Genomic DNA, 11,925 nt, shown 5'->3' with positions numbered 1-11,925 from the left:
ACGCGGGTGTCCGCTATCCTCTCTGTACAGGGACGGGGGGTGGGGGCTGTCCGTCCTCTCTGTAGAATGATGGAGGAGTTGGGTGCTCTTTGTACAGTAATGGGGGGGGTGTCTGTCCTCTTTGTACAAGGATGGGGGGTGTCTATACTTCCTGTACCGTGATTCTAGGTTTAAGGAGCATGTCAGGGAGGCTCCTGGTGTTCCTCAGGGGAGTGGGCATTGCTGGTGGACAGTGAGGCACGCAGCCATGTAGCCAACCAGGAATTACAAGACATTCAGAGTCCCCGTGTCCTCTCCTCCAGCAATGCAGAAAGCGATGAGGTGTTGGTTGGTTGGCTGGTTTGTTGGTTGGTTGTGTGCAATTCCTGTCCCCGTCCTCACTGAAGATGTCCGCCCTCAGGGATTGTGAACTAATGGGGTCCTGTTGAACTCCCCATCCACGAGCCCAATGTCATTTCTACCAGACCGCCAATCCACAACTCACCAAAGTCTATGTGTTCAGCCAATTCCGGGGTCAGCGAGTAGCGGGTGGCGGATCTGACCACGCTGCTGTCTCCATTCACGTAACGGTGGAACTTCGCCCCAGGGAGCAAAACCTCTGCGGTACTGCGTGATAGAAGACGACAGGAGGAGGGTGAGAAATGGGGCGAGGGCGGTCCGCAAGGTTGGTCGGAATTATTTAGCGCTAAAAAGGAAGAAACTGCGAGACTCGAACCCATCATCTATACATTATGTAACGCGGGCACACCGGAAGCCTGTTGTCCTGTCATTCTGTATAAAAACCTGAATTTCAGTTCATAGATTTAAGACATTCTAACATCAGCCATTCCCCGACTTCTATCATCACAGATTCCCAGATTATACATTTTGGGGGGTCCAGTTGGACCAGACAATGACCAGATAAAGACCGACCATGGTACCAGTCTGTGAGATGAATGGAGATTCCGTGTCTCAGGCTTAACAAAAAGGACAAAACTATTCACCATCATATTTATCTTTCCTTTCTCTCTCTTTTGGAGTTCACATTGAATGTTACCCATTATTTAGTATTCCGATTTGATAGGAAAAAAAAAAAAATCGGTAGAACTAATAATGTCAATTGGATTATAAATATTGCAGGAGGTATAGAAATATTTGCTTAATGGAGTCATTTTGTTTTTAGAATGCAATATTCTATATGTATACAGGGCTGGATATACCACAAGGCCAACCGAGGACCGGCCTCGGGGCGGCAGGGATTCCTGTTGCCTGATGCCCGAGACATACAGTAAATAATATATTTTTTTTTTTTAAATGATATAGAATACAAAAGAAAAATGTAAAAAACATCTATAAGTTGGTTTTACTAAGCGACACATACCGGTGTATTCTATGAATATGGTATGATCTACATTACAAATGTTTATCATGTTCATTATTATAATATAATGTCTGCAATAAGCATGGAGGAGTTAAAAGTAACCGTAGTACCAATGACATCATCCTCATTGGTATGGTCAGGATCCAGGTGACGCTGGAGCCGGTACCTGCAGTTCCTGGGCTCACCTGCAGGTGTCTCCAGGCAGCTAGGAACTGCTAGGTACCAGACCGCCACTGGGTGGTGCTAGAACCTGCAGCTCCAGTGCTCACCTGCGGGTGTCTCCCAGCTGCCTGGAATCAGCCAATTACCTATTGCTTCCTGGGAGGGTATTTAAACCCTCCCTGCAGTACTCTGGACCTTGGCTTAGGATTCCGTTGCCTTCGTCCTCTGTCCTGAACCCCGATACCTGTATGCTATCTTGTACCCTGTCTCCTGTGTTGTTACACCGGTTGTATGTTCTAGGTGTCAGGGGTCACATTATTGGTTTATACCTGTTGTGGATTGTTTCTGTTAGTTTGCTAGGTTTATTAAAAATATTTATATATACTATACTTGCCTGGTCCGTGTTTGGTCTGCCTGTGTGGGTACCTGCGCAGGTGTGGGGTCACCTGTGCCGGTATCCCTGCGTTACTGTGTTGTCATAGTCTTAGGGGGTTATTCACGAAGGAGCCGAGGAATCCAGCCGTAGCTTCAGCTGATCCTTTGGCTCTCTTCGGCTGCCGAGGCCCTTCGGTTCACAATAGCCCGTACAGCAGCGAAAGGCGGCTGAGCGGCTCAGCCAAGCCGAAGTGACACCCGAAGCGGGGCGAACGGCCTGCCGAAGGCCGGCCGTAAACCCCGCAAATGACAGCTGGGCGGAGCCAGTCGTGATATCACAGCTGGCTCCGCCCAGTTGTAATGGCAGATCAGCATCCCCAAATGACCTGCGGACGCTGAACTGTCATTCACATGATTGGTTTATGCCTGTGGATTGTTTCTGTTAGTTTGCTATGTTTATTAAAATATTTATATATACACCCTACTTGCCTGGTCCGTGTGTTTACACGTGTTTGGTCTGCCTGTGTGGGTACCTGCGCAGATGTGGGGGGGTCACCTGTGCCGGTATGTAGAAAGATATTTTATTTTCTTCTCTCCTCAAACGATCGACACCCCAATGTCTTAAAGGAAAAATTATAGGGTCAGTGTTTTTCCCCATAGTTCTCCTTAGGGTAACGGGAGGACACAAACTAGCGTCCTCCCGTTACCCAAAGCTCAGTATACCGCGAGCTACAGCTCATTGTATACTGAGACGCCGGAGCGGATCCCGACGTAGATGACGGGATCCGCCCAGCTGCCTGAGTGACAGCTGGCTCTGCCTATCTAGAGGCAGAGCCAGCTGTACCCGCCCCCTCCCCCGTCCGTTCCCGCCAGTCAGCGCTGGAGGATCGGAGCGGGGAGGGGGGAATCCAGCAGAGAAACTAGTGACAGGATCGGAAGGTGAGCGAACGCCGGTATGTGTTCGCTCACCTCCCGATCTACTGAGCCGACCTGTGACAGTCTCATTGTTGCAGGTCGGCTAGAACTATGAGGAGGAGTGAAAATCACTCACCTCATAGTTCTCCTTTAATGAGATATCCGTCTATGGCTGGGGGCACACCTTACAACCATCGCAAGACTTTTGTCTTGCGATGGCTGTAAGGTACTTAAAAAACGTACGATCTGCCCATCTTGCATAGGCAGATCGTACTTGCGATGATCGCAAGCCACGCCCCGAGGGGCGGGCTTCCGATGATCGCAATGCCGAACGGGCAGTCCGGCTTTTACCTCACGAACATGCTACACACCCGCCGAACGTCGTACGATGCTCGGCGGGTTTTGAAACATGTGCGTAAGTTTAAAGTCGTGCGACCTTACAGTAGTAGAGGTCGCACGGCTTCCACGCACCTTACGATAATCGTACGATCGCGGGATTTCCCCGCCATTATCGTACGATGTGTGGGGACCTTTAGGGATGTCTGGCAATCCCAGACAAGTAGCTCGGCAATCCCAGACAAGTAGCTGGCTATCTCTGAGCCCTCAGTCACATGGGTAACGGCCGGCCCGTACAGCTCCGTGCGCGGCCGTATCGGGGAGCTCCCGGGAAGGACAGGTGTTGCGTGGGATTAGTACGCAGCCCCCGTCCTTCTCTATGGGACTACGCGTCCGTACGCCGCCCTGCGCTCACCCGACCTGCGCGTCCGCCTGGCTCAGAGGAATGTGATCGCCATCCTGACACTCTGAACACATTAACTGCTCCAGGGGAAGATCTTCTACTCTCCAAAAAAATGTCAAATTGGACCACTAAAGGTCAACACGAACGCTTCGTTCACGTGGTCGCAATGAGGCCAGACAGACGGAGGACCTCCGAGACTTCAGACAGCCGCAGGGTCAGGTGACCAGTAACAAACTGGGGAAAAGAAACTCGGAAAGCCCCGACGTGACTGGTGGGTCACAACAGGAACGACGGATTGAGTAACATCTCTGGACGCAGCGGACTTCATAGGAAGTGAAACTCCAGAGGGGCCGACGGGAAGTTCCCGAACCCAACACAGCAGAAATAAGAGAGTGGAGACCGAAAAAAACCTCACTAGGACACCCTGCGTTGTATGAGGGTGGAGGGGTATTGTTGTCCAGCCTGTAGGGAGACTCACCTCACTAGGACACCCCTGCGTTGTATGAGGGTGGAGGGGTATTGTTGTCCAGCCTGTAGGGGACACACCTCATCACAACTCACCTGACTGGCATCTCGCACTGCAGGAAGTCTCCGGTCTGCACGCCGTCACACTGCTGGACGCCATGTTTCCCCAGCCAGGTCCGGACTGTTCGCAACGTATCCAGAGAGGGGCGCACCAGAGCGCTAAGATCCTCCAGGGATAGGAAGTGACCTAAAGAGGGAGACAGAATAATGAACAGACCCTCCAAATACACCGGGGGGAGGGGGGGTTCCCATATTACTGATGGACCTCTGTGTCATGGCAGTCCCCTCCACCCTCAGTATTCCCAGGCCTCAGTGTCATGGCAGTCCCCTCCTCCCTCAGTATTCCCAGGCCTCAGTGTCATGGCAGTCCCCTCCTCCCTCAGTATTCCCAGGCCTCAGTGTCATGGCAGTCCCCTCCTCCCTCAGTATTCCCAGGCCTCAGTGTCATGGCAGTCCCCTCCTCCCTCAGTATTCCCAGGCCTCAGTGTCATGGCAGTCCCCTCCTCCCTCAGTATTCCCAGGCCTCAGTGTCATGGCAGTCCCCTCCTCCCTCAGTATTCCCAGGCCTCAGTGTCATGGCAGTCCCCTCCTCCCTCAGTATTCCCAGGCCTCAGTGTCATGGCAGTCCCCTCCTCCCTCAGTATTCCCAGGCCTCAGTGTCATGGCAGTCCCCTCCTCCCTCAGTATTCCCAGGCCTCAGTGTCATGGCAGTCCCCTCCTCCCTCAGTATTCCCAGGCCTCAGTGTCATGGCAGTCCCCTCCTCCCTCAGTATTCCCAGGCCTCAGTGTCATGGCAGTCCCCTCCTCCCTCAGTATTCCCAGGCCTCAGTGTCATGGCAGTCCCCTCCTCCCTCAGTATTCCCAGGCCTCAGTGTCATGGCAGTCCCCTCCTCCCTCAGTATTCCCAGGCCTCAGTGTCATGGCAGTCCCCTCCTCCCTCAGTATTCCCAGGCCTCAGTGTCATGGCAGTCCCCTCCTCCCTCAGTATTCCCAGGCCTCAGTGTCATGGCAGTCCCCTCCTCCCTCAGTATTCCCAGGCCTCAGTGTCATGGCAGTCCCCTCCTCCCTCAGTATTCCCAGGCCTCAGTGTCATGGCAGTCCCCTCCTCCCTCAGTATTCCCAGGCCTCAGTGTCATGGCAGTCCCCTCCTCCCTCAGTATTCCCAGGCCTCAGTGTCATGGCAGTCCCCTCCTCCCTCAGTATTCCCAGGCCTCAGTGTCATGGCAGTCCCCTCCTCCCTCAGTATTCCCAGGCCTCAGTGTCATGGCAGTCCCCTCCTCCCTCAGTATTCCCAGGCCTCAGTGTCATGGCAGTCCCCTCCTCCCTCAGTATTCCCAGGCCTCAGTGTCATGGCAGTCCCCTCCTCCCTCAGTATTCCCAGGCCTCAGTGTCATGGCAGTCCTCCACCCTCAGTATTCCCAGGCCCCAGTGTCATGGCAGTCCTCCACCCTCCGTATTCCCAGGCCCCAGTGTCACGGCGGTCCTCCACCCTCAGTATTCCCAGGCCTCAGTGTTACGGTGGTCCTCCACCCTCAGTATTCCCAGGCCTCAGTGTTGTGGCAGTCCTCCACCCTCAGTATTCCCAGGCCTCAGTGTTATGGTGGTCCTCCACCCTCAGTATTCCCAGGCCCCAGTGTTATGGTGGTCCTCCACCCTCAGTATTCCCAGGCCCCAGTGTTGTGGCAGTCCTCCACCCTCAGTATTCCCAGGCCTCAGTGTTATGGCGGTCCTCCACCCTCAGTATTCCCAGGCTCCAGTGTTATGGTGGTCCTCCACCCTCAGTATTCCCAGGCTCCAGTGTTATGGTGGTCCTCCACCCTCAGTATTCCCAGGCCCCAGTGTTGTGGCAGTCCTCCACCCTCAGTATTCCCAGGCCTCAGTGTTATGGCAGTCCTCCACCCTCAGTATTCCCAGGCCTCAGTGTTATGGTGGTCCTCCACCCTCAGTATTCCCAGGCTCCAGTGTTATAGTGGTCTTCCACCCTCAGTATTCCCAGGCTCCAGTGTTATGGTGGTCCTCCATCCTCAGTATTCCCAGGCCCCAGTGTTGTGGCAGTCCTCCACCCTCAGTATTCCCAGGCCTCAGTGTTGTGGCAGTCCTCCACCCTCAGTATTCCCAGGCTCCAGTGTTATGGTGGTCCTCCACCCTCAGTATTCCCAGGCCTCAGTGTTATGGCGGTCCTCCATCCTTTGTATTTCCAGGCCCATGTATTATGGCAGTCCTCCACCCTCAGTATTCCCAGGCCCCAGTGTTATGGTGGTCCTCCACCCTCCGTATTCCCAGGCCCCAGTGTTATGGTGGTCTTCCATCCTTTGTATTCCCAGGCCCATGTATTATGGCAGCCCCCCACCATCTCATCACAGGGCCCAATGGTATGGCAATCTTGGGTTTTCCAGGCACCATTGTTATGGCAGGCCCAACAACTCAGCAGTCCCAGCATGCGACACGCTATAATATTCACTATCGCTGCTCCCAACTACATAAAAGGTTATGTAGGGAGGTGAGGGGCGGGGCAAAGGAGCTGGGCCAGTACAGACCGGAATTAGACACTCCAGCAAAAGGAGCCCTATAACAAGCAAGGAGGGAGGGGGCAATGTTGTTGTGTGTTAATGACATATTAGTCTTCCCCCTCCTGGGCTGACTCACCATACTCGGGTGAATCTGGGTCAGACACTCTCCCCACCAGCTCCCGTAACTTCTCCACATTCTGCTGCTTGAGGGCGAAGGTCAAGATCACCGATTCATCGCCCGAGAGGCGCTCTGTCTGCGTCCACCCATCGGGGACCCTGCGAGAGAAGGGGAAAAAAAGGGAAATTGAAATGATTATGGACTTGGCCAAGCTGTCGAAACCTCCCAGCATGGGATTGAAGCATTTGCTGAACCAACTGTGAGCTACCGTCCTCAGACATTGTGCAGCGTCACCGGGGCCGGGATGCTGGGAGCGCACAGGAATACATCCTCCTCTCAGGGTCAGATATGACAGGCAGGGCCGGATTCCCGACAAGGTCACTGAGGCCCGGCCTAGGGCAACAGGGAGCAGAGGGTTTGAAGTCTCCCGACGCCTGGAACATGGAGTTCCGGGCGGTAATTTGTTTTCTACATTTAGCCCGGCTTTGCACAATCAGGGCTAAATGTAGAAAGAGGAAACCACTTGTTTCTTTACAAGTGATCTCTGGGATGTCGCCAAGATCACTTGTAAAAAGACTGCAAGCACGGGTAGCGTGCCAATGTCATCCGCCCAACTACACATTTATAAATCAGCACCCAAGTGTATGTATAAGCAAAACATTTGGTTTTGGATGGAGCTTGAAAGATTCAGAACCTATGTCATATTTCTATTGCCGTCTGTCTCAGATGGAGAGATTCATCCTCTCGAATTATCTTGGCGACCATGGTCACAAATGATGGGAAACCCAGATTTAGAGTGGTCACCACAGCAAGAGGTGAGGGGAAATTACTTTCATTTTGTAGAGATTTCCTGTTGCATCTCCAGAGAAGGAAGTGAAGGGAATTCTCCCCAACAGCAGCAATCAATATCATGATGGGTTTTAGCTAGTGATGCACAGATACTAGTATTGGTGACGATACCGAGGAGTGTTTGGGAAAGTACTCGTACTCGGCCAAATGTTCCAATACTTACCTCCGATACCAGAACTTCCGGTCAGCGGGAGATCGCCCTCTGACCGGCAGTGCCGAGGCTTCCGCCAACTCTTTATCACGAACAGCAGAAAGAAGTGTCTGCACACAGTTCTGGATCCAGGAAAAAATTGTCTTGATATATTTAGGTTAGGGCTATACCAAAACTTTGGGATGCTTCTCTGATGAGTACGGGTATTTATGTGTCCTTGGAGGTCCACAGTTGCCGTATATGTTCTAGGAAGAAAACCTTTTAGCAAAAATATTGATTGCATGCGGAATCTTTTGTATTTCACTGTCTTGCTCACAGGTTTCAGATTAGACATCTACCCCTGAGGTTATAAAACCATCATCCCTCCTCTAGGGAAGGGAACTTGATAAACTCATCTGTGTGAGGAGTTCTTACAGGAGAGAGATAAGTGGTCGCAGTCTCCTGGTCTCGAGAGAGGGTGACATGTTCAGAACTCTTGAGGGAGCTGATGAGTGAACTTAAAATCCTGACGATCTCAAATTGAGAATGAAAAGGTTTGTGAATGCTTCTTGCCATTATGGGAGGTATGCCCCCCCAGTCTCCCCACTTTAGGCAGATTCATGTCACTGGGTTCTAGGGGTGAGAGGACAGGGGTTGAAAAGCAATCATCCTTTGCCCTTTCCCTTCTTGAACCCCATTTTACACCGAGACTCTTGCTTCTTGAACCCCATTTTACGCAGAGACGCTTGCTTCTTGAACCCCATTTTACGCAGAGACGCTTGCTTCTTGAACCCCATTTTACGCAGAGACGCTTGCTTCCTGAACCCTTTTTTATTCTGGAAACGTTGGTTATGGAAATTCTTTCCTTGTTGCTCCTTACTAACAGGAAAACCTCTTTTTCATGTCTGATGACCAGTCCAAGACTGCTTCCAATTTGGCCACAAACAGTTAGCTCTCCACTGAAGGGAGACCCACAGTCTTGATTTAGAGGACATATCCCCTGATCCAATCAGATTGCAGTGTGTACAGCCAGCTTTAGGCAAGCTTCATACCAGGGCCATAACTACAGGGTGAGCTGTGAGCGTCAACGTCCTAATGGGGCCCCCTTCCACTCTCAGGCCCCATAACAGCTGCTACAGCTATAGTCACGCCACTGCTGCACACCTATGTGCCTCCATTCTCATGCGTTTTTCACTGTGCATTCTCTGGAGGTTACGCGCTCAGCATTCAGGGAGGTGTGAGGGTAATTTTTATGTAGAGGACACGGCCTGTTATAAGAGGGTAGGTGGCAGTAACCATGCATTTGCAGCACATGAAAACGCATGCATCACTGGGATGCCACGTAACATGCGTTGTGAGGCATTGTAATGCGTGCGTTATGATGCATACATGTGAGAAAGGCCTTACAGTTCATCTTTAGAAAGAGTAGAGAAGCCCGTCACCTGCCAGCATCCTCTCTGTGTGGAAGCAGTGGTCTCTCTACAGAGGTCAGACACCCCCCCTGCTGAGTCAGAGTCAGACCTATCCAATCAGCAGGGGGCTTTTCTGATTCGAGGGACCTTCTTTCGGTGCACCTGGAATGTCTTCAACAATTTACACTGAGAGTCCACTTGTGCTTCACCAGAAGTGAGACTCCCATGCAGGGGGGAGGGGTGACCACTGTGACTTGACTCCTCCATACAGACTTTGTGGGGTGCTGCGGGTGCCGGAGAGATCCGACATGACACCACCTACCTGAGACTCTGCTCCGGCTCAAGGTAGACCCATCCTCCGACCGCCAGCTCCACGCCGAGGACCACCAGCAGCACAATTCTGCGGGGGGAAAGAAATGAAACCGAGTCAATGCGTCGCAATGTCACCCAGAATGCACCGCTCCCGGGAGAGACATGCGTGTGTATATATAGGATGGAGACATATACAGTATGCAGGATACACACTGTCACAATGTATCACACTCTCACCTCCTCAGCGTCATGTCCGCAGCAGCTCTCCGCTCTCTCTGGGTTGTTACATTGTATCTCGGTCATGTCCTGTCTGGCTCCGCCCACTGGGTGTGGGTCATGTGACAGTCAGCTGACAGCCCGGTCACATTGAGCTCTGCCCGCCGTCCATTAGGACTGTGGGGTGGAGTTCGGGGTCACACCCAGTGCTGGTGTTCTCCGGTGGCGGTTATGGACGGTCGGGGGTCTCTGGGGAGGGCTGCGGAGCCCCTCAAACCAAGAGCTGTCATATCATAGAGCGGGAGACAGCGGTCACATGACTCCTCCCGCCTGTGTCACATGTCACCCCCCTCATTAACCCCTTCTGTCCACACACCGGGAAATCCCATCACCGGGAACAATGATAATGGATGCGATGTATATAACGGTACATCAATACAGAGCTGTAGAGGAGAAACATGCAAAGACCTGCAGGATAAATATATAGGGGTGCAGTGCTGTTATATTACATGGGGGGTTGCCGTGAAGATACATAGGGGTGCAGGTACAGGTTTATAGGGGTGCAGTGCAGATACACTATATTACCAAAAGTATTGGGACGCCTTTACACGCACATGAACTTTAATGGCATCCCAGTCTTAGTCCGTAGGGTTCAGTATTGGGTTGGCTCCGCCCTTTGCCGCTATAACAGCTCCGCCTCTTCTTGGAAGGCGTCCACAACGTTTAGGGGTGTGTCTATGGGAATGTTGGACCATTTGTGAGGTCAGGTACTGATGTTGGGGGAGGGGCTCGCAGTCTGCGCTCTAATTCATCCCAAAGGTGTTCTATCGGGTTGAGGTCAGGACTCTGTGCAGGCCAGTCAAGTTCCTCCCCCCCAAACTCCCCCATCCATGTCTTTATGGACCTTGCTTTGTGCACTGGTGCGCAGTCATGTTGGAATAGTAAGGGGCCATCCCCAAACTCCTCCCACAAAGTTGGGAGCATGAAATTGTCCAAAATGTCTTGGTATGCTGATGCCTTAAGTGTTCCCTTCACTGGAACTAAGGGGCCAAGCCCAACCCCTAAAAGACAACCCCCCCCCATAATCCCCCCTACACCAAACTTTACACTTGTCACAATGCAGTCAGGCAAGTACCGTTCTCCTGGCAACCGCCAAACCCAGACACGCCCATCGGATTGCCAGACAGAGAAGCGTGTTTGGCCACTCCAGTCTCCCCTTCTCTAGAGTCCAGTGGCGGCGCGCTTTACACCACGGCATCCCACGCTTTGCATTGCACTTGGTGATGTGCGGCTTGGATGCAGCTGCTCGGCCATGGAAACCCATTCCATGAAGCTCTCTACGCACTGTTGTTGTGCCAATCTGAAGGCCACATGGAGTTTGGAGGTTGGTAGCTATTGGCTCTGCAGACAGTTGGCGACTTCTGCGCACTGTGCGCTTCAGCATGCGCTGACCCCGCTCTGCCATGCCGACCACTTCCTGGCTGAGTTGCTGTTGTTCCCAGTTGCTTCCCCTTTGTTATAATCCCAGTAACAGGTGACCGCGGAATATTTAGTAGCCAGGAAATGTCACGGATGGACTTACTGCACAGGTGACAACCTATCACGGTACCACGCCTGTAGTCACTGAGCTCCTGAGAGCGACCCGTTCTTTCCCCAATGTCTGTAGAAGTGTCTGCATGCCGAGGTGCCTCATTGTATACACCTGTGGCCATGGAGGTGATTGGAACACCTGAATCCAATGATTTGGAGGGGGAGGGGCCCAATACTTTTGGAAATATAATGTATATTATATAGGGGAGTAGCACAGGTACATTATATAGGGGATGCCCCCCAGGTATATTTTATAGAATGTGCAGTGCTGGTATATTATGTACTGGGATATACTATATAATGGGGTGCAGTACTTGTATATACTGGGGTGCAGTGCTGCATACTATATACTGGGGTGCAGTGCTGGTATATACTATGTACTGGGATGCAGTGCTGGTATATACTATATAATGGGGTGCAGTGCTGGTATATACTATATAATGGGGTGCAGTGCTGTTATATACTATATAATGGGGTGCAGTAGTGGTATATACTATATAATGGGGTGCAGTGCTGGTATATAATGGGCAGCATTGTGAAGTGATGAGGAGTCGCCGACATTTCCTCCCTACTGAGGATTATGGACTCTGAATTGCGATGATGACAGGTTGGCCGGGTGCGGCGCGTTCCTCAGGTGACATCATGTGACAGTCACAGGACAGGGATGCACATGATTACCTGTCACATGGGGGGCGTGGTGTATATGGAGGAG

General features: G+C 52.1%; 1 protein-coding gene across 1 annotated transcript in view; it reads right to left on the bottom strand.

Moving 5' to 3' along the window:
- The window catches only part of TPP1 (tripeptidyl peptidase 1), a 26,299-nt gene extending 16,641 nt beyond the window's left edge, over window positions 1-9,658 (bottom strand). Inside the window, exons 1-5 of the mRNA XM_018571819.1 lie at window positions 9,645-9,658; window positions 9,418-9,495; window positions 6,723-6,862; window positions 4,113-4,263; window positions 462-606 (exon numbers count right to left, since the gene is read on the bottom strand). Of these exons, the coding sequence (XP_018427321.1) occupies window positions 462-606; window positions 4,113-4,263; window positions 6,723-6,862; window positions 9,418-9,495; window positions 9,645-9,658 (528 nt within the window). The remainder of the gene's footprint in view (window positions 1-461; window positions 607-4,112; window positions 4,264-6,722; window positions 6,863-9,417; window positions 9,496-9,644) is intronic.
- Between the last annotated feature and the right edge of the window lie 2,267 nt (window positions 9,659-11,925).

Source organism: Nanorana parkeri, unplaced genomic scaffold (genome assembly GCF_000935625.1).
Source record: "Nanorana parkeri isolate BGI_ZX_2015 unplaced genomic scaffold, ASM93562v1 scaffold1846, whole genome shotgun sequence".
Taxonomy (NCBI): Eukaryota; Metazoa; Chordata; class Amphibia; order Anura; family Dicroglossidae; genus Nanorana; species Nanorana parkeri.
Note: the sequence above shows the minus strand (reverse complement) of the source record. Positions and strands in the feature narration are given on the sequence as shown.